The sequence below is a fragment of the Seriola dumerili genome, unplaced genomic scaffold, assembly GCF_002260705.1.
Source record: "Seriola dumerili isolate Sdu_G_001 unplaced genomic scaffold, Sdu_1.0 BDQW01000219.1, whole genome shotgun sequence".
In the NCBI taxonomy this organism is placed as follows: domain Eukaryota; kingdom Metazoa; phylum Chordata; class Actinopteri; order Carangiformes; family Carangidae; genus Seriola; species Seriola dumerili.
Genome location: NW_019174474.1, coordinates 7714828 through 7742606, shown reverse-complemented (window position 1 = coordinate 7742606; position 27779 = coordinate 7714828). Strand labels below are relative to the sequence as shown.

Genomic DNA, 27779 nt, shown 5'->3' with positions numbered 1-27779 from the left:
ATAAATAAATTGCTCTTTTGTTATAGGAGCACCACCATGTATTGCCAAGACATATATTCTACTTTCACCTTCATGTAACCATTGAACATTTTCTCATTGCACCTCTTTTTCAGCAACACCCTGCTAGGTTCTCAAACGTCTACACAATGAAAACAGAGTAAATTGCGGTTGACCTCTGCCTCTTCCTTGTTGCAATTAGGGTTTAGGTGCCTTGCTGAACAGCACTTTGTTTGAAAATTAATTGGGCAGAAAGGAAATTACCCCTCTACTTCTTCCGATCAGATTTTCCAGCCGGGCAGGAGATTCAGATGATGAGCTTTGATGTTACCAGCCCACATTTCTTAGTTAGTCATGCTTCTTTGAGCTATCATTTTCAATGTCCCTTCTCTAGTATTATCTTCACAGTCCATTTCTTTTCTGTTCTATCTCACTAGTGATAGGAAGAGAATTTAAGATGGCTGAGCCAGTCCTACAGACTGTTTGCAAACTTGACTAAGTGAAAATGTATCTATGATTGATATGGCATATACCAATATTTACAAACATGCCCCAGAATAAACATTAAAATATGTAAAAGTTAATTAATTCAGACTTGATGTTCATTGTGATGAATTTCATAACTCAAGCAAGTTCTAAACATTTGCTAATAGATTTTTATACTGTATGAAATTAATGGAATTCACTGGGCATCTGAAATAGTGAGAAAAATATATTCTCATCATCTCTATCATCTTTTAAAAAGGATTAGACAAAATGTAAGTAAACAAATACATTTATGCATGTTATTGGGATAAATGTTTATAAACAGGCCTTCAAAATTTCTCCAATGCTTATTCTTAACATTAAAACATTTATTTAAAAAAAAAAATGTATTAATTGTCAGAGAAGCGGTAGAATAATGCAGTTGTAGCTGCATCACTACCATGTTTGTTGGCTTATTGCTGGAATTGGATCGCTGGAAGTCTGGGTTAATGTGCGTTTGCATCAAAGTAAATGAATGTACTGTACGTTGGAATCAGTGTGCAGATGCATATTTTCGAACAACAGGTGCTGTCAGATCTGTTTCTGTATCAGGTTCACTTTACTGACAGTGAGAATATCCTTAATGGTGTTGAAGTGGTACCGCGCAAGTGTGCTTGATGTTCCAAGAGAAGGAACACCATGAAAACGAAAGCAAGTGAAGATGTGTCAGCGCAAGTCAAAGTCACGGCTGCAGACTCTCATAGTACAGCATTTAGCTAGTGTCTCTCTATGCGTACACATGTGTGCAGGCGTCCTTGTCTGCGTTTTGATGTAAACAAAGGGGCCATGCTTGGCACCACTGCTGGACCCTTTTCCATCAGCTCAGCCTGACTAGGCCTGCCTAAGGCTGGTTCTCACACATAGCCACCCCTGGCCTGGATCCAACCGTATAGACAGCCAGCTGGCTTGGTCTGCTAGGTCAAACATGGCTCCAGTGTGTGGCTAGGGACATGCTCTCTAATTCAGATTTATTCTATGAAAGCAAATGTGAATAAATGTGAAACAAATCATTCATGAGATTTATAATGAATGTCTGAAGTCTTCAAATAAATAAGACTGTTTTCTGGATAGTGTTGCTGCGGTTGTATGGTTTATTGTTCAAGGAATGATATTGCAAAGTAAAGGAGGCCCCTGTATAATAATGCGTTAGAGGAAATAGGCCGCCTTAATGGGTGGTCATTTTTAGAATTATTATACTGCTGTCTTAAAAAAGGTGGACGATATGAACAAGCACAGTTTTTACAAGCAAAGTTTTGAAGCATCATAGAGGTTTTAGTTTTATTTAAAGGTTGACATTACTGCTACATCAAAACAGTTAGGAATATACCCTTGAACATGGGTGTTCGTGGGCTGACTGAGCTTGACTTTTCACTAAGGGTGTGTCTGTTGCTTTCTGATGATTAGATATGTATCCAGTTATATTTTACATAGAACAATACATAAATGATACAGATAAATTTGTAATAAAAAGTACTCTAAATTGTGCAGTGAGGTTGGTGGCACCTCCTGCGTATTTTGTTTTGCACACTTCAGTTTACTTGAGATTTTAGCCTTTGTGCATGGTGAAGTCAGACATTTTGTTCATTGTGATAATTTGTATTATGAAGTGCAGGGTTCAAGTAGGAATGTGACTGGAGAAAGTACAAACAAACGCACACGTGCACGCCCGCGGCAGAGCAGCACAAAGAGAGATACTTGAAGAGATCCTTTTTTGATAAGAATTAGTTTTGGATCTGTGCTTGTGTTTTGATGTAGCTGTATCTCTGGTTCTGTTTTCGGATGCATATTGGATAATATTTGCACCCCTACTTTTCGCCCTCAGCCTGAACCTGAATCTGAGCTCCTTTCCCACCCCCTTGTAGGGAATCCAAGGTATCATTTACAGCCTATGTTTACCTTGCTCTTCCCTTCTCCCTGACCGAAGCCTGTGTTCTCAGAAACTGGCTGTATGTACAGAGGAAGGTTGTTTCTCCTGCCAGTCTAACCTGAAGCTGAAGGAATAGCGAAGGCATTCTGCCTAAGTGACAAATCCTTTGCCCAGGGGCATTCTATTAAAATTCAAAGAGGACGAGTTAAACTAGATCAAGGCAAAGAAGGGGGGGTGATAAATAATAACTTTTCTTCTAATTATCCTTTCTTATCCTATCCTTTTCTTATTTTAAGGAAGATGATGGCTGTAATAAGTACAACAGACTACGTAACCGAGAGCTTATTCAAAATCTGCATCTTAAATTAAAGTGGTTAATTTTAGAAAATCTAAGTTTCCCTTTTTCCTCATTTTTGTTAGCTCCGTTTCAAATGTTAACAGTCTCAGCCATTTCTGTGATAAACTCAACACATTTTAACAATTGAACAGCTTTAACACCTCCTTCTCTCTTTCTTTCCCTCTTAAAACCCACTCCCCATTTCCCCTCTTATTTCTCTCAACTCATCTCTCCCCTGTATGCCTATGTCACTCACTGACTCGAGTCTTAATGATTGGCTGAGTAGCGTCACGTGACCAGTGCCTTTTAAAAGCTAGAAAAGCTGCGCCGGTTAAACTAGAAATGCTCCATCAAAATTTAATAAACCTCAATAATTTATAGGTCAGTCTGATCAGTTCACATCCAGATGCCGTCCTATCTGAACCCATACTGCGGTCTGCCCATTGGTGACCGCGGCCTTAGCCCCTCTTCTTCCACTCATGCTCAAGTCGTAGCTGGCAAGAACTCAGATAAGCCTTGAAAACTTTCTACAAGCTGAAAATACTTCACCGAATGTAGCCAATGCATATATGCACATAGAATAGCAACATGCCGACATTACTGCAGTGTTATGGAGGGGAACTCTGGGTAGAACTGGGTGGATGTTGGGTTTACAAAGGTGTAGTTAACATTTACCATGGTTATGGTAAAGTCCCCACAGAACAGAAGGGGTTTCCTATTTTAAGTAAGATCAAATGGGAAGTCTGGCTAGAAGGCATTTTCTCCATTTGCGTTACTTAAAATATACCTGCACTCCCCGCAAGACTCAGAATAGAACAACTAAACCACACATCCTCCCACAGAGTGTCACAAAATTAGACCATGTGTCTCCTTTTTTTAAACAGTAACAGCAGACCTAGTTCTGCCTTCTGCATGTCCTCTCAGACACAGTAGTTACAGTTTTTGATTTTGTTTGTTTTTATATAAAATGAAAGTGGATGGTAGTCAGTAACAGTTTCTAAGGTTATCCCTCCCATTTTTTAATCAGGATATTTGTAACATAATGTTGGTGGAGCTGTGACCGTTGTTTAGAATATTTCTATTGCTTAAGCTCGGTCAAGGCAGATGTATGCATTTGCTAGGACATAAAAGTCATAAAAGTTTTATATACTAGAGTCGGATGAATGAACATATGTGTCACAGGGTAACTTTGTTTATGACTTGACCTGAATTCTTAATGCTTTTAACCATACTATGAATAATGCTTAAACACCATGCATGGTACTGAAACCCCAGGGTCAAATTCAATTTTCCCAGTAATATTGTTGTTTAGGTGAAGTGAAGTGTTTTTCCATCAATAATTAAAATCCTCATTTTTGTCAGGTTAAGATAATGATGTGTTTGCAAAGACCGCAATTACCATCTACCCCTTCTTTGATTGTGGCTTAAGCAAAATTTTATTGGATATGCCAGTGTATGAAAAAAATTATACGATTGTTCTTCTGAAGAAATAATGAAGGAAACTGAACAGGTTGACTTTGTGAGGATAGACACATTGTGTCTGAACAAACTGCCGCAGCTGAGGAAGAGGCAGAGGTTGAAATGCACTGCACATGAGCAAACGAAAGAATAAATGTCTGCACATTTTGCTTGTGTGTCCGCTTCCGATTGTTTGTTTTTTTGAATAAGCAGTGTGTCTGCTACAGTATGACGCTGGGCCGTTCATTACTGATGCACATACAGTACTTGGTGACAGCCTATTGGTGTATATCTAGGTCACATATAGTCCTGTTGTCACTGGAGATAGGGGGGTTAACAGGGTTGGGGGCGCTGAAGGGAGGAAAGATGGAGAGATGGAAGGAGGGAGGGAGTGTCAGCACTTAATCTGTGCCATCATATTAGGAACAGCTGGCTGTCAGTATTAGAAGGCTCTCACTCTCACAAACAAGCTGAATGCATACTGCAAGACGCACGTGTACACACACATACACACAGTCGAATTTTATGGTCAAGGCCACATTTATACTCGGCTGTCACTTACTGTATTTGTCAGGTGTGTATTCATGTAGCAGCAGCATTGCTGCTCTTGTGACCAGTTGTCACTAATTAGAATGAAAATTAGAAATTTAAATGATTAAAAAAGAATTTAATTTAAAATTTGAGGAAAAAAAACTAAAAGACTAAACGTATGTTGTTGTGTGTACTTCATTTAATTAGACACCTTAGATGCCTTCACAGTATTTTTTTTTTTTTCCATAGTCAAGGAATTGGGAACGAGTGCTGTTTATTACAGGTAATCACAAGTAGCTGTCCATATGTAATATATACAATGATAGCTACGTTGTAGATGGTAGTTAAAGAGAACTATATCAGATCACCTTTATCTGGTAATGATATGATGTGGTCTTTATTGTGTTCATTTTTGGCTGCAACAGCAGAGCCAGTCGTATAAATGTGAATGGAGGGTGTTTATAGGCAGTGTTGCCATCTTGGCGCCTTTGTTGCCAGATTTACCAACTTTGAGAGACTTTTATGCTAACTGTCTCCTCTCTTTCACACACTGACCATACACAGACCAGCCATATACCAGGTTTTGACCTAGTGTAGTTTTTAAAGAAAGTATTTCAGACTTCCCTTGGAAAAGTCTTGTATTAATCATGCGTTTCAAGAGTGTTTTTCACCATGTCACTAATGAACAATACCACATTAGTGAAGTACTGTGTGTGTGTGTGTGTGTGTGTGTGTGTGTGTGTGTGTGTGTGTGTGTGTGTGTGTGTGTGTGTGTGTGTGTGTGTGTGTGTTTTTATATCTGTAGTTAGACCTTAAAGAGGAATGACAGAAGGGACAGAGGGTGAAGGGCCAACATGAGTGCTAAATCAGGGAACTTAAACTCCATATGACATTATCCACCTAAAATAGCAGAAGTGTTGATAGATTCAGTGTCGGTGTATAAGTTAGGAGCAGTGGACATTGTGTAGACCAAAAAAAGTAGCCCTCTTTTCAGTGTGAATTTTATGAGGAGAAGTTTGTATAGGAGTGGGGCTTTGGAAAAAGCTTCACTATTCCTACAGATCTATGCTTTAAGATATATCCACTGAGAGTTTTTTGGAAAAGCACAGTTTTTGGGTGTGAAAAACTATGGCACGGTGTGGCTGGAAGAATGAAATGGACAGTAGAAGTTGTTGTTTTTCAAATTTACTAAAGCGTATTAACATTATACAGGTTAGAACATGTCAACATGTTTCCTTCCAGACACCTCCCACTATTTTCCCTCCCTCTTTCTCCCAGTTGGTGTAGTGATTACTAAAATCGAGCATGTCCCATGTGACAGCAGGTCATATGGGACAAGCGCTTCCACCTTGATAAGGTAACTGTGGGTCACACACTGCTGCTGTTGTTGTTGTTTAATCAGTCCCTCTTCTGATAGTTCAAGGTTAATGTGTGACACAGGAATGTGTGTTATTGACTGTCCTGGTGCTGCAATTTTGCTGTTATCTTTTCCACAAGATGTTCATATCACTGGGTAAATATTGGTTTAGTACCTGTGCAGCATGGATGAAGTTAGTCTTAGCCTAGCCGGGCAAACTGTTCACAGAGTTGAGGTGAAGCATGATTGCACGTTGTGTTTCAGTATTAATAGAAGGTCAACCAAGGGGTAGAATGACTGTTAGGAAAATGGTGCGTGAATTTGTCCTTGGGTTTCCACTGGATAGGTTCTTCTCACATTTTCTCCTTGATATATAAACCAGTGTGAGCTGAAAAACCTACATTTCACTCAAAGATACAAGAGAGGTCCTTCTATTTCAGTGTTTTCAGTGTCACAACCAGGTCACAAAAGGTAAACCGTCACTAATGAATGCTTCATTTCCATCTTGTAATGTGTATTTATGAGAGTCACACTGATATATGTAAATGACCTTTTGCTGACGATGTCCAGTTATGTTTCCCCTCACAGTGGCACCTTCTCCATTACACACACTACATCTTTTACTTCTGTAAAGATCCACACTGCACTCCTTGCCCTCAGAGGATACAGCAGCCAAGTGTTTTGATTTATATTTGGACATGAAAACACCAGTGTTTTTTTTTTTCATTTAATTTTGATTATGCTATGTTAGTATTTTAATACATATCTGTGAGATAGAAAGTTGCACAACACACATGCTGCTTATGAAAATGTGTGGAGCTTTACTTGAAATCATATTATCACTATAACCAGCTGAACCACAGTAACTACAACATTGTATTCATGCATCACAGACAGACTAACATAAGTGCAGAGTGTTACTGGAATGAGCAGCGGGAACAGCAATCAATCATTTGTTTTGGTATAACGCCGCTGTGGCTGTTGGCGAGCCTGGGAACTCCACAGCACTGAACACTTTTCAGACAGCCGATGTTTTGCTATGAGAGGCCGACTGATGAGCACACAATCACACCTTCATGAACAAACATATCTGCTTGTACAGGCATTAACACACACACACAAGTGAATGAATGTGGTGCTCTCTCACATATTGATATTTTCCCATCACCTCTGATGAACTGTTTCAGTGCCCCGTGGCATAGATTCATAAAATCTCAGGAACTCTATGAATGAACAACATTCGTCTGAAAGATGTTCCCTCATTATGTGTTTTGATGATGGTGGTGGAGATAACTGTGTAATAGGGATAGGCTACTTTAGTAGGCTACTGTCTTCACCACTCAGTCTGTCAAAATATAACACTGACTTTTTGATATTATATTATATTGCTGTGAAAATATCATTATTTTCACAACATGGGTCTGTGACCTTGTTAGTCAATTTTAACTGCTGCTTGCTCACTGACCATGTGGAGATGTGTGCATATGTAAGTGTGTGGGCGTGTACACACATGTGCATGTGTGTTAGCACACTGTGTGTACAGAAGCCTCTGTCTAACCCTAACCCTATTCAAACAGACTGGACAGAAACAGTGATGTGCAGAATTGTTCAATGTGGCTGCAGTTCCAAGGGATACTAAACTGGTCTTCATATTGTTCAAAACTGGTGTTCAGTTATGTTAAGATCAGGTGACTGTTAAGGCCATATGATTCCTAGTATTTACATACTCATCAAACGATTCATCTCGTGTGACCTCTGTGGAGGCTTCTACATAACATTTGTTATTTGTTTCTTGACTCATTTATTCAGATCCTTTAATTTGTCACCTGTCTGTATGTGATGTTTGTGTGTTATGTGTACTCAATGCGGCCTGCTCCACCACTGCTGCTGGGATTGGCTTTCTCCTCATCCTTGGCGCTACATCATGTGCATGTGTAATCCTCCGGTCTGCAGCAACGAGGCAGGCACACACACACAGTCACGTATGCACAGAACACACACTCATTCTCTACACTTACGTCATTCAACACACACACACACACACACACACACACACACACACACACACACACACACACACACACACACACACACACACACACACACACACACACACGCATACTCTACTGGCATGTCCTCTATATAGGCTCAACTGACAGGCCCACACACACAACACAAACACATTAAGTATGCTGGGATGCCACACCCATGCTCAGTCTAGACTGCATAATGTGCTCATACACACAGTCTTTTTCCCAACAAGTCCCACCCTGCAGCTGTAAGAACCAGCTGTGATTGGTTTGTCCTGTCAGTCTGCATGTCTGCCCACATCTTGACCCGCCTTAGGCCTACTGTAAGTGGTATTAATTTTGTGTGTGTATCTGCCTGTCCCTGTACAGTTTGCAGCCCATTGTGCTAACTGTTCTGTAATGCTGAAGCTTCATGCTCTTTTCCATGCAGGCTGCACCCCACTCAGGGTTCAGCACTGTGCTACACTTTGCACATGCACTGCAGCAATAGAATGCTATTTATAGACCTGCCCCACAAGGACAAATAAGGCTCCTTTTCGGGAAGAACAAATTTACCTTTCACTCTCATATCTTGGTTGTTCATAGCTGGCTCTTTGAAAAGGACAAAAGAACAGAGAGCAGGAGGAAATGCACAGAGGAGATTGCAAGATCAGAAATGAAAAGAGAGTCAAGCAGTTGAGAGAATGAGTCACAGAGGCAGAATAGAAAACAGAGGGAAGCAGGGAGTGGTGCGACGAGTATACGGATGTGAGTGTTCTTGTGTATTTTTGATATGTACATGTAAGTACTTGTAGAGGGAGGTTACAGTTTGTTAACAACCAAGACTCTCGCAGCATCACATGTGGTTTTCACTTGTCAACCCACAGGTTTTACTTCTGTCACTTACCAATAAACACTTTGACACACTGCATTTGCCTCATGCACCAATTCAATGATGTAGAAGAGTTAAGAGATGAATCAGTCTGTAAAAACATTCTATGAATGAATTTTATGTAACACACTGTTCTTGGATATTGTAATTGAGGACTTGTGGGCGAGACCGCTCTGTAGGCTGCGAGTCATAGGGTCTTGTCTACTGTGTGTGTTTGCGCACTAAGAGAAATTGAATAGGATTATATTGATCTGAGCAGAGCACAGTGTGTCCGTCCAGACAGTCCCAGGTGGTAACAGCTACGTCCCATTAACCTCAGTGTTTTACCGTCAGCTCTGATTTGCTATGATCAGCTCACCACCCGTTTGAACAAGCATAATGATCTGTCTGGAAACAGCCATGACCCTTAGCAGTTATTAATAAGATGCTATGAATAGTTTGCAACTCGTCAGAAGTTACAGAGCTCAGTAGAGGAGAAAACTGTCAGAGAGTCTAATTGCTATGTCATTGCATTTCAGGTATTAGAGAGGAAAAAGATGTCTGTCATTAACAACACATGCTCACAGAAGCTGCAGACACAGCTCTGACTTAAAGTGCAGACTTGCGTACAGTATTTGTATTCCTGTATGGTTTTGTATCTGTGTTTGTGTCTTTGTCCCCATTCTGTGGGCATGGTGGCCTAAAAATATGACTCATCTACTCACCTCTGCAAATAACAGCACAATGACAACATTAAGCTGCAGAGCCGCAGTTTGGTCCTGCACATGTCTGCAGTAATTGCATTTGTCCCCTTCTGTGTGCTGAGATGTCCATCTCATTAGTAGACAGGATCCTTGTGGATACCAAGGGAATGAGTGAAGAGGCAGCATTTTCTTTCTTGTGGATGGAAGCCTGTTGATGCAGGCAGACTGCGAGGATGGAGGAGTAGTGGTAATGGTGGTGGGGGTCGTTTTGGACAGTGAGTCTCTGTGGACAAAGTGGTCGGGGCCTCTGTCTGTCATATACTCTGACAATGTGCAGTCTGAACTGCTTGTCACTGCGGCGCACAGTGCCATTATGTAGACAGGCTGACATGTCCTCGTATAGTAGGTCTTTGTTAGTGTAGGGGAGGAGAGAAAGTGTGGAGGTCCAGACAGATAGATATACACAGAGAGGAGGAGTGAGGATGGCGTTTGAGAGCTCACAGTTGGTGACACAGGGAGACAAAACAAGTACGATCAAATCAAGACAAGGGACACAAAGACAGGATGGATCACTTCATTGAAATGTTTGTAAATTCTAATATTACAGTGCATCAGAATGAATGCATCAGATTGATAATTGAGCTTTTTGTTCTAATCAGAATTTTCTTTCTTGTGTTCCCGTTTCCTTCGTCCTTTCCACATCTTCTCTTCCCTCCTTTCTTTCTTTTGTGCTTCTCCCTCTGCAGAGGACGAGCAGGTTGTCAGGATGAAGGAGGAGAATTTGTTCCATCGGAGGTTTTCTCTGTGCCCCAATGCCACCTCCCCACCCAAAATTGACCCCCGCACCCTCACCCGGAACCTGTCTTATGGAGGAGACAACGACCTCTACAACCTCAGCCCAGGTAAAAGACCAAAGAGGTCACAGCTGACACATGGAATGTGAATATGACAAAATGTGATATTTCAGTGACGTGTGCTGGTGGATTCCAGTGTTTTGTGAAATGACACGTCGTACTGTGCTTTACTGTACTTATCCTATACAAATCAAAGAACCTCAGCTGCTGCTTATTAGCTGCTTTTGGGGCTGCCATGCTTTAATTGTCTGTCAGCAGGTTTATTCACTGAGTTCATTTGTGTGTGACTGTGTGTTGTGGGTTCCCACCAGGCAGTGATACAGACAGGAACGGTCTCTCCATGCTGAGTAATGAACTTAGTCCTGCCCAATCACCAGGCAGCAAGGTAAGAACACAGTTTCCGATTGGGCAGCTCCCTTACTGTTCTCTATAACTGAATCATTGGGTTAGGGTGCAGCCCTTGTCTTTTGCATTCTGTGATTTCTTTCCTTCTGACTGACTACAGTATGAACAACAGGAAACACGACAACAGGAAAGAATTTTAAGTAGACAAACCTACAATTGTTGAGGCCTTGTTTTTGGAGGAAGTCATGTAATATTAGGGCGTTTAACAAATAGGTTGTGAAATATATGAGATGGTGAAATGGAAAACAGATGTATTAATTTTATGGTAAAACAATGCTAACAAACAAGGAATAACTAACATTTTTAACTCATGACACTGGACCAATTGTAATAAAGTCATATATAAGCTGTGGGATTTCATATATCAGGGCCATGGTGGGAACTGTGTCTTTAGCACCACAAGCCATTTATTTGGCAGCTGGGATTTTTATTGTCCTGATGCTGCCTTTCTTGCTTATGCTGTATTAGTCCTAACAATCTGTCTCCGTTCCTTGGTAATACTAATTTGGAGTGGTCAATAAATGTTTCCAGTGGCTATTGGGTAATCTCATCTTGTCTTGTCTCCTCTCCTCTTGTCGCTTTGCCTCGCCTCGTCTCGCAATACTGCTTATTTATATGTGGAATAATTCACAGGCGCAGCTGCATCTGTGGCCTTTCGCCCTCTCTTCCACCCTGAGAGTCCTTTTGGGACAATAGGAGACTGAGCACAGCCTAACACTTGCATGTTGTCATTTATAGTGAGTTGTAGTTGTCTACTATGCTTAAAGAACGGCTTCTTTGGAAACAAATGGATAAGTCTAAGCGCCTGTGTGGGTTCCCCAAATAATATTGTGAGTCATATTGGTTTAGTGCATAAAGAACAAATGGTTATGTAATTACATATTGCAGTGAAATTACAGGATAACTTACTACTGAGATTATTATCTCTACTTACTGATCAGTGGAGACCATAAAACAGTCAGTGCCCTTTGCTGTCTAACCAAGGAAGTCAGTGGGTTTGTGGTTATAACATCAGAGCTGACTGCCTGCTAAGTTGCCTTGCTGACTGAAAGGGCCACCCACCTGCTACACACAAATTTGTGGCATAACAGATGTGCTCCGTGGCAACAGGAACAATTAAATAATGTTCTGTTCAAAATGCAGGCGAGCCAAGTTAGGTAACTCTTGTTGCAGGACATCATTAATTAATCATCATTAGTCTAGATTTGATAAGAGACTGAACTACACTGTTACTCATAAAGTTGGAATAAAATATTTTTTACCTCTTTCCATGAAATGATTGTGACAATGTGATTTATTGCACCTGCTCAAAAGTGATTACTGATGCATTTAAATAGGAATAAACAGGATTGTTTCTGAAAACAAAATTATTCCAACTTTATGGGCAACAGTGTATTTATCTGTACTTCTGAGATTTGGACTAATTTAAACATTTACAAGCCAATATTTTCAAAACATTCATTTTCAAAACAACATTTTCAATAGCTTACAGGTTTTGTCTTTATTTTTAAGTCTCTCTTCTTCCTCTTCCTCTTCATCATCTCTGACCGTCTCGTCTCCTCTCTCCTTCAGTCTGAGTCCAGGATGTTTAATGGTGTCGAGAAGGACTGCCCATCCCCCACAGAGAAGCTGGCCCGGAAGGAGTCTCTCAAGGTACGTGTCCTTTCCTCGCTTGAGACAACGGTGAGAATTATTAAGCATCATTACTGTTGTTGGATTTATCATGTAGTGTGTATAATTTAGCTCTTTAGTATCTCTGTCAGTCTGCACTCAATGGGGCAAATGTACGTGAGCCTTTTGACATGTCTTTGAATTATGTTTTAAATGTGTACCTTTTGTAATGTGTTTAAAATGATCAACGATATTTCATTTTAATTAATACCAGAGGCAACAGGATGCGTGCATGAAGTAGTAGTATTTCTTTGACTCTGCTTCCACCTAGTGTTGCCTTTCAAACCAGCCCTCTGACCAGTAAGACTGATGACTCATTCATGTGTGTTTTTTCCATTTCACAGGTCCAAAAGCAGAATTACAGGCAAGAGAAGAAACGGGCAGCTAAAGAACTGTTCAGTGCACTAAAGGACCCCAGTGTTGTCATCATGTCCAACTGGCTAAAGGTGCAGGGATGTTTTCTCAACAGTACTACACAGAGCCTTTAAATTGACAACAAGCTATTTAGACTTTTTTATCATCTGTCTGCAATCTGTTAATGTTTACGTTCAGTTTACAAAACTTTTAGCCTTTTCTGTATCTTGCACATAATTTCTGTTGTTTTGTAAGATCTAATTGTGAATTAACATCATATTCCTTGGGTTTCCTATATATTCTCAAACTGAAATGATCTCACTTTTCATCCCTTGTGTTTTTTTGTTAGATCCGTGGGTCCTTAAAGAGTTGGACCAAGCTGTGGTGTGCCCTGAAACCTGGAGTTCTTTTGATCTATAAGACCCCAAAAACGGACCACTGGGTGGGCACCGTCCTCCTTAGTGCATGCAAACTGATTGAGAGACCCTCAAAAAAGGACGGTTTCTGCTTCAAGCTCTACCACCCGCTGGACAAATCCATCTGGGCTGTCAAGGTCAGACATGTTTGTAGGCTCACTGGCATTTTCATGGCCCCAATAGTAACAGATGATCAAGAAGACTTTAGTGATCATGCAGAGACAGACTAAGATATAAATAAACATATTCATTCAGTAAAAGGATAATTCTTTATTTTCTATGTTTAGATGTTAGTGTCTGTGAGATCTGATTTGGGTTTCTTTTTTTCTTTTTCACTATTGTTGCTTTTAAAAACACTGATAATGCCCCTATGTCTATGATTGGAAAAATTCTGACTGGAGTGCCTCCTAGTGGTAGTATGGTAGCAAAAAAAAGACACTGTGGCTACTATCCATGTACATTAAAATTAATGTACAGTTACTAAATAGAAATGAATGGCCATACATAAAAGTTTCTAACCAGCACTGAAGCTGTAAAGTTTTTTTTTTTTTTTTCAAGGGACTTTTGTTGTTGTCATTACTGGAGTTTTTTATTAAAATTTGGTTTAGCAACACTGGATGATAAAGCAGTGTTTAAAACATATATATATATATTTGTGTGTATATATGTGTGTGTATGTGTTCCTTTAGTTAATTTTGTAGTACAGTATTTTTATCAGCAGGCTTTAATTTTATCTATATTTCAGTGTTTTCACCGATAGTTTTAATTTTTAAGTGATAATTCTCCAGTTCAGTGCTTCATTATGCTACATTATGGCCCTTGAGAGAGCCATTTATTTCTGTTGGTACAACATAACTGAAATGGCATGAAGCGTGAGTCATTGCTTCATCCATATGCTCAGGGTCCCAAAGGAGAGAACGTTGGCTCCATCACACAGCCTCTACCCAGCAACTACCTGATCTTCAGAGCTGCCTCAGAGTCTGATGGTGAGTCTAATGTGTGGCTGGAAGTGTATGTTCCTGCATATTTAATTCATTATTTTCACAAGCAGAATTTATTGAAGGTATTCCTTCTTGTTTCTAAAATGCGTCTGTCTCTTCAGGCCGATGCTGGATGGATGCCCTGGAGCTGGCTCTCAGTTGCTCCAGCCTCTACAAGCTGACAGCCAAAGCAGGGAGAGAAGGAGACATCAGCACGTCTTCAGAGTCCTCCCATATACTCCACCTGCTGCAGTCTACCACACTCACTGACACAGAGCTGCTACAGTGAGTAATATGCACTCAGATACAGCTGCATACACTGAAAGCCACTCAGATATAAGTTAACTCCATCTTACATTTATTATTTGTTGCTACTGGATCGTCTACATTTCCTGTAATCACACTCCAAGTTGTTGCATTTTCCAATTCACACACAAGACTCTTAGCATTGCTACCAACACATTTATGCCTTAGTCTTATTAACGCAGAAGTCAGAAATTCCCAGATGGTAGGTCTAAAATACAGTCTCTGTGCTTTCTGGTCATCAACTCAGAATCACAGATGAAGAAACATGGACTCCCAGAGATATTGTTTGCTAAATGCAAAACACCGGCCCCTGATGCAACAGACAAGGTTAGCTGTGTTAGCTATGTAGTGCGTACCATTCTAGTAACATTTTGATTTCGTTGTTAAAGGATTGCATTTGGAAGGAAGGATCAAATGTAATTCCTGCATTCTTAAAAAGCCAGAACTCCAAAATGTTGTCAGAATCTGTAACCACTGAAAGTGCTAAATAAAGTTAAAAGGATAAAGCGATACATGAGAAAAATGAAAGTTTGACAAACATTGACACATTATGTAATTTAAACTTACTCTTTTACGGCCAGTCTCACAAAGCTACTCTTTCTGTAATTTATGTATGCACTAGATGGGACCATATGAGTTAAAAATAGATGATACTGCACTTTTTTACTGACCATAATGGTTGCCCAGTTGCCCCAGCCAACCAGTTCTGGACCATGATGCATTTTATTTAGTCTAGAAGCCCATTTTGAAAACAATGTTTCCTGTCTTAAAAATGATTAGCAGTAATTCTCACCTTTGGTTTAAAATAGAAAGTTAAGTTTAAGCTTTTTCAAGACTCGAGAGGCCTGATAAACAGACAGAAAAAAGAAGTTGAGTACAATAAACTCCACACAACAGTCTCCTCGTTTCAAAATAGAAACGCATCAAAATAACTTTCCAGCAGCACTTAGCTACGTTATCAAAGATGAAATCAAAAGCTGATTTACCCTTGAAAATCAATTACTCTTCAAATGGAACATCTCTGTAGTGTTCTTGTGCTCAAATTAGTCTGTCAGTTTTATTTTGCTTTGTTAGTGAAGCTGGGCTACATGCATCAGGCCTACTTGTGTGTATAAACTATGTGTGTAAATGTGATTCTGTGTGTGACGGAGAGACAGAGAGAGAGAGTGTGTGTGTGTGTGTCATTTTTCATTGATGAAATGTGGAATAATTGCATAGGAGCAGTGTGACTCTTTTCTCTTGGGCTGAACAGTGTAACCATTGTATGATGTTGCCCTAGTTTGATCCTCTCATGTAATCATCTTTTTTTACATTTTAACATTGGATCCTGTAAACTTCTAGAAGTCAGCTTTGCTTCATTGAGTGTATAAAGAAGCACCTCGTGGTTAAAACTCTTTTTTTTTTTTTACTGGACATCGGAAAGAATATTGATCATACCAGCAGGATAGAGGAATCTTTGAGAAGTTTGGAAAAGTTTTCGATGATTTATGTTGTAGTAGAATTGCCTGGTTTTCAAAGCCTTCCAAAACTTGTCAGGCCCTGATTTTCTGCTGACATTCATATTGTCTATAAAATAAAATAAAATATTAAGCTTTATTAGCAGGGTTTTAAATTTAAATATAGATGGCTGAACAGTGACAATGATGACTGGGAAGGCAACTGCTTTTAATTTGCTGTTAAGCGAGGCAGTTCACTTCCTTTAGGTGGTGGACAGTAGAAGACTGTGGCTGTAGTGAACTTCGAATGTGACTCCAAATTAATGAACTATTCAACTGCAACAAGAAAGCTAGAAAACCACCAACGACAAATTTTTAATTACAACATGCAACCCAGCCAAGGTGTGGCTCTATTTATAGGAAATCCTACCCTGTTTTGCATCAGCAGGGTTCGTATTATTTGTCATAAATCTGTATTTATATTTGATCATGTGCTTCTGCATGTTTTTTTTTCTCTTTTCATGCATCAGTTATTCTCCCATTTCTGCTTGAATGTGTGCATCGCTGTCCGTGTACTGTTTACATCGTACATTAGACATCCCTTTCCTCTCCACCCTTCTCCTTCCCTTATTACCTCCTCCATGGCTGAACCCCCCACCCCCACCCCCACCCCTCAGGCCATCTATTCCAGCTCTCCCTCCTCCCTGCTCTTCTCGCAGCCAATCACAGCTGCTCATACAATCACATGACTGACAGAAGAGCAGGAAGATGGAGTAGAATGGGAACCATACACCGCCCAGAAAGAGACGGCAGCAACACAGCCGTTGCCAGCCTGCACACACACACACGCACACACACGCACACGTACACACGCGCACACTGGCACACAGACAGAAATATACACAGACACATTCAGGAAGCAGGTGTGCCAGAGAGAGGGAAACAGCACTGCACCTTTAGACAGTAGATTAAAAACATTTACACTCGCACCGGAGAGGAAATAAGGACAGATTGTGTCTCTGTTTGGACTTGCTGCTTTCATCATTGGTGGTGTTTTGATTTCTGAGGAAGAGTTTGTCTGTATGCTGTATATCTCTGAGGTAAGGAAAGCTGCTTCTGTTCCAGGGCGTGTTTGAGTTAATAAGTAACATCACTGGTTGGTTAGTGATTCACTGAGTGTGCAGGAATGTGATTGTTCAGGTCTGTCGAGCCCTCAGGCATTTTGAAAATTGAACTCTATTCCCTTGTTGTTTGGGCAAATAGGCTTATTCCTTGTTTTCTGCGACCTGAATGTGGCTCTGAAAACATATGACACACTACAAGTGTCTTACGCTAATGTTTGACTATATTTGTGTGGACTTAAAGTGTGGAGGATTTGTGAAATATCTGACTTAAAACCTTTGTATATGCATATATTTAAGATCTGCTGTAATTTCTGCTTGTGTGTCTGTTGCTTTGTATGTGTTTGAGTGTTTTGTTTTGGGATGTGTGCCACCAGAATACACAGACATCCACTGTCTGGACTTGTAAAATGGCTGTAGGATTGGAACCGCAATGTTCCTTTTTAGCTATCGATTTCACCTTCCTGTCTCTCTTTCCCTCTGCCAGTCTCGCTTCTCCTTTCTTCGACCATTTATAAGCTGATGTGTGACTTTCTCTGCTAAGCTTCTCGTTTTTTTTTAACTTTGCTCCAGTTGTTAAAGTGCTGACAGACCTGATGTCTGGGTTTGATCTGTCAAAGACTGGAAAATTCCACTTTAAGAAAATGATAATTCAGCATCAGATGCACTTTGAATTAGTTGTCCCTCAACTTCGTTGTGTGTGAGCATGTGCAGTATGTGTGTATGTGAAGTGCGTGAATGCATTATCCTGTTTGTGTAAAGTACCCTGATCGTAGCCAGTCACATTCAGACCAGGTGAAAGGGAGGTGTGAAACATGGGAGGATGGGGTGGTGTCCTGGTTGTCCGGGCAACCAGAAAGGTCAGGTTTATTAAAGTCACCCAGACCCTCCAGGTCAACCAGCTTTTTATACCTCTGCGCCAGCGACAGCCAGGGTCGGAGGCATTTGGTTTTTGGGTTGTCCACTTGTCCATCCCATTCTCCTGAATGCAATATCTCAGTAACGCCTTGAGGGATGTTCTTCAAATTTGGTTCAAAGTTCACTTGGACTCAAGGAGGAACAGATTATATTTTGGTGGTCAAAGGTCAAGGTCACAATGACTGCTCAAAACATGTTTTTGGCCTCTTAAATGCGATATCTCAAGACCACCTTGAGGGATTGTTTTCAGATGTGGTAGAAACATTCACTCAGAGATGTGCTGATTCGATTTTGGTGAGCAAAGGTCAAATACCAAAGTCGTGTGTTTTGATCAAGCTTCCACCGTCAATTTGATTATCCACAGTAAGGATTTGCTGACGTTATGAGAGCCACATATGATTCCAGTCCAAATCTATTAAAATACAACCATAAGTCAAAGTCACAAAAACTGTTATGGAGGAAGCACCTCATTAAGTTCTGATGTTATTAGTCTTGATCAGTAATTTCAAACAGCATTTCCAGAATAGGTTTGTCAGAGCTTAACTGGCGATTGGACATGCAGTAGCAAGGAAATGGTTTAGTGTTTGCGTTGCTCAATGTGGTTCTAACCTTGCTGTTCACTTCTCCTCTGTTACCATTAGGTTGAATGACACTGTGCTGCTGGGCAATCACCACATGGAGCATGACGGCTTTTCAGACAAATCAGAGCGCGAGGCTCATGACGACTGGGACACTACAGCCAATGAGAATGGTGGAAGGCTGACAGAAGAGAGCGACATGGACCAATCAGATGAGCTGTCCCCCGGGCCACAGGCCACAACCTATGTGGAGCAAAGCACAGAGGAGATGGCTGAGGTGAGGCACCAAGTTCACAGTCATGTATGTAAGCTCTACGAGAGCTGTACCTTGTTTTGTTTAAGTTGTAAGTCCTTCAGAGTGAGTTTTACCCTTTTTGTTAAAAAGGACAGCAAGAAAAGATGTAGTTCAGCAGGTTTACCTTGGTAAGCCAATATTAGTGTAAAATGTAATTGTTTGTTTTTTTTTTTAAATTTCGACTGGAGAGCCATCAATGTGACTATAAGGCCACTGTCATCCTCACACCTCTGCCCCTTCCTCTGTCCCTATGGGTTACTTTAGGCTGGCGAGGCGTCCCAGGTGGAAACTGTATCAGAGGAGAACAAGGGACTGATCTGGAGCCTGCTGAAGCAGCTGCGGCCGGGCATGGACCTGTCCAAGGTGGTGCTGCCCACCTTCATCCTGGAGCCACGCTCCTTCCTGGACAAGCTGTCTGACTACTACTACCATGCTGACCTGCTCTCACAGTCAGTAACTAAAAGTGTTATGTAAAGTGTATGGTATAGTGTGTACATGTGTGTGCACATTTTAGTATTTCCCTTCAAAGTAAGACAGATGAAGAATCTCTTTACAATTGTGTCTGACTTTATTGCTCCTTTACCACAGAGCTGTGCTGGAGGACAGTGCATATGGTCGGATCAAGCAGGTGTTGAGATGGTACTTGTCTGGTTTCTACAAGAAGCCTAAGGTAAGACTTGCTCATGCCAGGATAGCTTGTTAATATTGGTTCTAAAATATGCCAGCCTTGATTACAAGAAGACACCCCATTTTTTTGCAACACCTGTTTTTGGATAAATACTTTTAAAGATGATAAACATTTGAATGATTTTGAATGAAACTAGTTAGGAAGCTTTACAGTCTATCTTTCAAGGCACAGTAAATCAATAGATACAAGACATTAGAAATGATTTAGTTACATTTTTCAATTCAGTTGATTACTATAATTAAAGGGTACCTATTATGCTTTTCTGAGTTTTTCCTTACTTATAGTGTTTTTATATAGGTTTTTGTGCATGTAAATGGTCTCCCGAGTCACAAGGATCAAAGTTTACATCAAAGGGAGTAACTCCGTCAGGGTAAAAACCCAATTTTCTCCTTTGTCTGAAACGCCTTGTTAGGAGTCCAGACATTACTTCCTGGTCCTATTGACGTCAATACTTCTCTTGGTGCTGCCCACCTGCAAGCTTGGCTCACCCCCACACAAGGCACAGCACATAACTACTTGTGGTGAAACGTTTTCATTAGTTTTGTAGCCATGCCAAAAAGACAGTGTTCTTTATTTCCTGCAGAAATCTACTTCATTTTTCCATAGTTCTCCACTGATCCAAACATTATAGTGTGAGCCCGCATTTCAAGGAGGACTGCTTCAGAAACCACCCACAGTTAGGCGTTTCATCTTCACAACTGTTATTTCTATAATGCACACTTGATCTGGCTGAACAGTGGACTAAGTCTCACATCCTGTCAGTCTGCATTGTTATTGTGCATGTTAACCGCATTGCCGCGACCCGATCGTGACCTGATCATGTTAGTAAGAAGCAGCTTAGCAAAGATATAAATGCTTAAACATTTGTTAGTGTTGACACGCTGTGCCTTGTCAGCTCAGATAAATTATCCACAGTTTAACCACTGACTTCATTTTTCACTAACTATGACCACTAACGTTAAATTCATTCAGATTTACGGCATTTTAAACCAGCAGGATGTGAAGCAGTGGAGACTCACTACCTGTCGACCATCTGTCTGTTCCTCCATTATTTATATTCCTTTAGTCCAGAAGTGTCCGCACATAAAAAAACCAAAAGGTTTCTCATACAAATATTTCAAATTATGAATATTGTCATCCGAAGTTTGTTTACACAAAACATGCCGAACGTGTCGTTGCCATGGTAGTTGCCGACAAGCTGACCAATCAGAGCACACTGGCCTCCAGCTCCAGAGGGAGGAGGGGGGCCTTAAAGAGCCCTGAGCTCTAACAGAGCGTTTCAGACAGAGGGTGTAGAGAGTACAGTATAAAATGTACAGCAGAAGAAAACTAATGTCTTTTCAGAACATTAAAGCATGTAAATCTTTTTTAGTCGACACCAAGAATGAAATGATTAACACTTAAAATGGCCATAATAGGTCCTATTTAAATAAAGTACAGTATATGTAAGTCACTATAACTAAATGGTTGTTCAAATAGCACTTTATGATCTTAAAGAGAATATGCATTTACCAAAGGATTCAATTTTCAGCTGATTACCAGCTCTTTTAATGGACATTCCTTCATTATGGTCTTTAGTTTATACTCACATTTTCCTGTCAAGCTCTTGGAAGTGGCTGTTTTACGATCACTAGAAGATTTTCTCTGAGTGTAAGCAGTTTTTGCACCATCTTTTTTGGGCTTACTATCCTCCAACATGACATTCTGTGACACTGTATTGCTCGGCCACTTGACAAATGACTCTGTGCAGGGTCCATTTCTGCAGTAAAAATGTCTGAAGACACTTTCCACTCATTTTCACTTGTTATGCATTTAATAACTCAGTAGCAGCAAAACACCCAACATGAACCCTGTAGATTAAACTGGGCTGACTCAGCACTTTTTGGGCTGACTACCTCTAACAGAGTCGTTGTAGGTGGAAGGGTAGAAGTTTTATACAACAACCTTAATCTATACTGGAGTTTGCCTTCTGAATTATAGAGTTGTTTTTTTGTATTATGTTTTCCATAATAATAATGCATTGGTGAAGCCTGTTTGGCCCTGTGAGCATCTGCATTGTAACTGGTCCTCACCACTAGGTATTGGATAAGTGTGAAGGAACAGTAATCTTGCCCAACTTGGTTTAAAAAAAAACAAAAAAAAACAGCTGTTTCCACATTTGACTTGAAAGAGAAAAACCGTTCGTGTCAGAAGAAAGTTACATTAATACTAACGCTGCTGTGTGTGTTTGCATTTTTCTCTTAGGGTCTGAAGAAGCCTTACAACCCAATCCTGGGGGAAACATTTCGTTGCTGCTGGCTTCATCCTCAGACCGACAGCTGCACTTACTACATAGCTGAACAGGTTAAACCAGATTCATAGCTAGAACGTGTAACAGGAAATGATTCATCCCTTGTGTGAAATTTTTTCCACAATTCGGCAAGCACACAGAGCACACACCTGTGAAATGCAGCAAGTGTAAAATTTAATTCATGCCAAAGGGTATCTGACACCTCGCTTTCTCACTCTGCTGCTCAAATGCCTGTCTCCTTTTCCTCTGCCAGGTGTCCCACCATCCGCCCATCTCTGCCTTTTATGTCTGCAATAGGAAGGATGGTTTTTCTATCAGTGGAAGCATCCTGGCCAAGTCCAAATTCTATGGTATGCAGCATACTACGATATGTAATCTGTTTGTCATAGCTGAAAGGTCAGCACAGATCAATACACAACAATGTGATCAAAGGTTTGATCACCATTTTGATCCCTTTGTTCATGCGTGTCGAGATACAGTGAGTGGCTGTCGGTGAAAGCTTTTGACGGGGGTTCTGCTCTTATATCACAATCGTCTCTGTCTTTCTGCTGTGGCAGGTAACTCTCTGTCAGCTATCCTGGATGGCAAAGCCAGGCTGCTGTTCCTGAGCAGGGATGAGGAGTATGTCATCACGATGCCCTACGCTCACTGCAAAGGTAACAGGTTTACAGGAGATATTGGTGATCATCACTATCACTAAATCTGTTCATGGTCTTGTTGCTATGTTACCGTTGGCCGTAGGTTCCCATAACTAACATAATCTCATTCATATTGCATCATCTCTTTGGAAACAGCTGCTGTTTAGAGGAGACACTCTAGAGCAGGACAAAAGGTCAATTTTCTGTGTTGATGTCCCTCTTGATGCTGTTACATTAATGACAGTCCTCAGTGTCACACTTGAATTACTAAACATGGCTACTGTACAGTACAGTGAGTACAGGTGCTTAACATACAAATTAATTCACCACAGATCTGTCTACTGCAGCAAATCATATGTGGGCTGTAAGTTTTAAATAAATTATAGTCAGTAACGTACTGTAACACAGGTATCATATATCTCTGCACTTACAAGAGGAGTTTTTGATCGTGTGCGTTGATGTGCTGTTGATCTGATGCTGTAATACTGTCTCCTGTAGGTATCCTGTACGGCACTATGACACTGGAGCTAGGTGGGAAGGTTACCATTGAGTGTGAGAAAACAAAATGTTTCACAGAGCTGGAGTTCAAACTAAAGGTATATTTTTGTATTGTATAGTTAAAAATGTTGTTTAGACCAACATGTTTGTGAACTTTGTTTGATTTAGTTATTTTTTCTTACTTTATAGTAGCTGGTTGACTAGTTCGCAAGTGATACTTTTTGAGCAGTTTTAGTAAAGGAGTTTGTTGACTTTCATTGCAGCCTTTCCTCGGAGGCTCCTGCTCTGTGAATCAGATCAGCGGGAAGATCTTTGTGGGAGAGGAGCTGCTGGCCACGGTTGACGGACACTGGGTGAGAGTTTTAAACTCCTGTTCCTGCCTGACGACTCCAATCTCTTTCCCTCTCTGCCTCTTAGTCCCTGCCAATGACTATTCAGTAATTCTCTGTAGTAATTAGTGGCAGAATTGGTAATTAGAGGTTTAGGAGCAGCAGGGAGACACAACAAATAGAAGACCCTGTTTAGATGGCTCTCACAGTCGGCCAGAGACACAGTGATTGTCTGAAATACTAGGAAAGGTTTGACTACATGATCTGAAAATTATTCGTTATAGATGAACATGGATAGGCACAATTAGTATGTGATGATGATGTCTATGTGATGAATCGGTTTGGATGACGGGCCTGAACATTTTGTTGCCTTTGTTGTAATCAGGACAGCGAGGTGTTCATTCACGAGAAACGCTCAGGCCAGCAGGAGACGCTGTGGAACCCAAGTACAGACATCCGCAGCAGCCGCCTCAAGAGACAAGTTGTACAGATGGAGCAACAGGGAGAGTTTGAGTCTGAAAGGTGAGCAAAGCAAATATGTCTGTCAATCACTGTGTCAACACTGAAAGGAGTAAACAAACATGAAAATGCCATAAAAGACCTTTCTCATGACAAACGTTGACTTGCCAATGGACAGGACAGGTAACTAAGATAAATCATGACTTCAACAACATTTACGAAGCATTTACCGTCTTGGCAGACTGTGGCAGCATGTGACCAGTGCCATCATGGATCGGGACCAGCTGCGGGCCACCCAGGAGAAGTTTGTGCTGGAGGAAGCTCAGCGGAGAGAGTCCAGGGAGAGAGGAGAAAAACCCTGGAACCCACGACTTTTCCATCAGGACCCTGTCACCTCCGAGTGGACCTACAGGCACCTGGAGTACGAACACACACACACACACACACACACACACACACACACACACCAAGCAAATAAAACACAGGCGATGGCACACCAGGTCACTAAAACAAGGATTGAGCTGTAGAGTAAGGAGAGGAAAAACGTGATAATAAGATAATAATGACGTGTTCAGATTTAAATTACACTGCATCTGCAGCTTAATATATCGTCATGTTTGGCAGCACGCGACCGTGGGACCCTGAGCGCTCTTTGGTTCAGTTTGAGAAGGACGGAGTGATTCAGACGCATGAGAAAAGCCAGAGACAACACAACGGACTCTCCTACAGCCACAGCTGGGCCAGCCAACAGAAGGTAAGCCAGACCAGTCTCACACCACCAAAACTGGAGGTGTATTGCTGTATTATCGATGCTTTGTCATTGACATTTTGTCAAAATGAAAGCTGCTTCACTTTCAAGCCAGACTGCCCCTGACATTTCAGTGCTCTAAAATTACCAACAAGCACAATCCGCCATTTTCTTTCTCACTTGTTATTTGCTGCGGTGATGCCCAGACAGCTAGATTGCCATCTTGATCCAGCTGTTATTGTGGTGCATGAACCAGAAGTTCACTTTCAATTTGTCGTCTGTGAAGTTTGAACAATTTAAAAGTAAGCCTCCTCTGCCTCTCCCCAGGCTGAGGTGAATGGGAAGCACAGGAAGGCCAGCAGCCAGCCGTCCAGCTGCAGCCAGAACACGGAGAGCAGCAGCACCACGCCAGAACCCACACACGAGTCTTCGGACAATGAAGGTGAGGTGCATACACACACTCACTCTCGCAGACGCACAGTCTTTTTATTGTGCGACCTAAGTCTTATGTTCCGGTCTGTCATGTGCCCAGGGTTTTCAAACCAGTGTGCACGGTGCAGTAAAGAGGTGAAGGAAATCGCCCTGATAGAGGCCTCCATCACGTCTATACAGAAGTCGCAGCAGGATATTCAGAGGTGAAAAGATCACACGTTTACACACACGTGCGTTCATGAAGACAGCAGGGTACATTTTGTGTTGACTCAAGGAAAATGGAAATACAGTTTAAATACAGAAAAGGGCTGTAGTTGCAGTTTCACCAAATGAAAAAGCTGGAAAGTCTGTTTTTATTAATTTATTTAAAAAATGTATTACACACATGCATTAATGTGGACATAAACTTTGAGCCGGTCAACCAAAGGGTGGCTTTTCCTTCTTAGATCACTATAATTGAAGGATTGTATCCAGAACATAACTAAAAGTCTTAAATTGCCCGATCCTTTGCGTCATCTTATAAACTGTTGCTCAACTGTGTTAGACACTTGTTCAACCTGACCCCTCTCTCTCCCTGTAGGAACCTGGTGGCCCTGAGCCGTCAGCTGGCTCGTCAGAGGGCGACAGACGACAGCGTGTCGCTAACAGGCCGTCACTGTCTCATCCTGTGTGTTATGCTCCTCTCTCAGCTCCTCCTCAACTACGTCTTCACCTGAGCCCACTGCTCAGGGAGGAGTTTCCCTCTGGCACTGATCTGGCATTAGATCCCTCCAAAAAGCACAGACTCTAATCAGCAATGGGGCCAGAGAGACCTCAGATCAGTGTCAGGAGAGCAACTTTGTCCCTTTTGTTTCCTCTGAGAGGGGAAGAGCACGGACATTATAGCAATAAACACAGCCACAGCCACCGCCTGTCAGTCATCTGCAGAGAGGAACGGCACCCCCTAGTGTAGCCAGACTGAAACAGCACCGGCACCCATGCACTTTGGACAGGAAAGGAGGGATGAGAGACAAGCACGGCTAAAAAGATTTTGAACAAAAAGATGAAATGTATGATGAAGATGAAGAATGATTTTGCAAAAAGAAATGACAGAGAGGATGTTTCACCATTCCTTAGTGTCTTTTTATATTGCCCTGCAATACTGTTTATCTGTGAGTGTGCTTGTATGTGTGTTGTTCGTACCTACAGTAGGCCCTATGGGCGCAGGCAGATCACCGCTTGGACTTCTCCTTCTCCCCTTCCACTCCAGATTTTGGGCCTTAACGCTGAAGCCAAAAAGAAGAAGAAGAAGAAGAAGAAGAAGAAGAAAAACACAACGTAAACAAACGAAGAAGGAAAATCTTCCAACAGTGCAATTCTTTGTGTTTTGTATCGATGTACGCTCAAATACACTCTGTCTCGTCTTTTAATGATGATGATTTTACCAAAACAGTATTTATAATCTGAAAGATCAAAGAGTACTTGTTTACAGGGAGCACTGTGTGTTCGTAGTGACACGCAGGAAGGAAGGATCATGGGGATGAGGCAGGGCAGAGAGCCAAACAGAGTGTCTTTGAATTTGTGTGCCTGTAGTGCTGTAACTGAACGGATAATAGCATAGCACTGCTTTGGTCTAGACCACGACACTAGTGTGTACAATCAGTTACATAAAGAAGCAGAATGTGGAGGAAGAAAGAGAGAACAAGTGGAAAAACAAGAAAAAAATCGGATACTTAGGCCTAATAGAAGGAGTTTGTGTGTGTGCATCTTGGTTCACACCATGTTCAAGTGACTGTTTTAAGATGTAAACACTTAGTAATGAGTTGCTTGTTTATTCTTTTAATCAGTTTGTATATATTTGTCTGGCGGTTATTGTTTCAAAAAGAGATTTCAGAATGTATTTATTGGGTGATTAACCTTGACTTTCCTAATCTAATTCAGCTTGGAGGACGGAGACCAGGGGTGACAATCACTCTCCCATGGTTGTGTGGGTTCATCATACTTGTGTATGTGTGTGCGTATGCGTCAGTGTGAGGGAGCACATGTGTGCGAGTAAGCCATTACGAGTTGTGCTAAACAGAGCCAAGTCTGTGATCTTGGTTTTTAGCCCTAGAATTTCAGTCTCCGTTGCCAGTACTGATCTACCCGACATGAGAGAATCGGAGAGCACAAGAAGGACGTCGACTCTTTGAATGCTTTTATTCACACTTTTAATTTGTTTATTCTGTTCTTTATTTTCCCGTTTTCTACTCTACTGCCATGTTGTTGGGATTCTACATGCCAGATATTTTTGTCATATGGAACGAAACTACAGAGAACATGATGTTGCCCGATGTTTTCATTCATACCTGTTGCATACTGTAGCACTACAGTAAAACATTTTAACCCGGCCGCTGACTTGACTCTCATTATAAAAGAAAATTGTATCCACTGGTCTTAAAAACAATGAGAACTCTTACACTTTACACAAGAAATTTGTTGTTGAATATCCTCCACTAGAGGGAGATGTTGATGTGACTTATCCAAGGTCTTGACACTGTGTTAACCAAACTATTCATTATATCTAGACTGCAGCAGTAAGGCTGATAATTCCAGGCATTGGCTTCAAATGAAAGACAGTGTTAGACTAGACAAAACTAGAAGGCTACAACAAAGATCTTCGAATCAACAATTTTTGCACAAATGACATGAGAACTGTGACGAGTGGTTGACTGATACAGTTACTGTG

General features: G+C 41.1%; 1 protein-coding gene across 3 annotated transcripts in view; it reads left to right on the top strand.

Annotated features, from left to right (window-relative positions):
- Positions 1–27441, top strand: part of osbpl5 (oxysterol binding protein like 5) — a 44936-nt gene extending 17495 nt beyond the window's left edge. For 2 of the 3 annotated variants that reach the window (XM_022754456.1, XM_022754457.1), the window contains exons 3-23: positions 10403–10558; positions 10822–10895; positions 12488–12568; positions 12931–13032; positions 13290–13493; positions 14258–14342; positions 14459–14621; positions 18759–18972; positions 19255–19439; positions 19579–19660; positions 21923–22021; positions 22222–22318; positions 22526–22624; positions 23105–23202; positions 23368–23457; positions 23819–23955; positions 24134–24313; positions 24517–24646; positions 24968–25082; positions 25173–25275; positions 25653–27441. In XM_022754456.1, coding sequence (XP_022610177.1) covers positions 10423–10558; positions 10822–10895; positions 12488–12568; positions 12931–13032; positions 13290–13493; positions 14258–14342; positions 14459–14621; positions 18759–18972; positions 19255–19439; positions 19579–19660; positions 21923–22021; positions 22222–22318; positions 22526–22624; positions 23105–23202; positions 23368–23457; positions 23819–23955; positions 24134–24313; positions 24517–24646; positions 24968–25082; positions 25173–25275; positions 25653–25788 — 2610 coding nt within the window. In that variant the 5' untranslated portion in view covers positions 10403–10422 and the 3' untranslated portion in view covers positions 25789–27441. The remainder of the gene's footprint in view (positions 1–10402; positions 10559–10821; positions 10896–12487; positions 12569–12930; positions 13033–13289; positions 13494–14257; positions 14343–14458; positions 14622–18758; positions 18973–19254; positions 19440–19578; positions 19661–21922; positions 22022–22221; positions 22319–22525; positions 22625–23104; positions 23203–23367; positions 23458–23818; positions 23956–24133; positions 24314–24516; positions 24647–24967; positions 25083–25172; positions 25276–25652) is intronic. The other variant, XM_022754458.1, reaches the window with a different exon arrangement.
- The last annotated feature ends 338 nt before the right edge of the window (positions 27442–27779 follow it).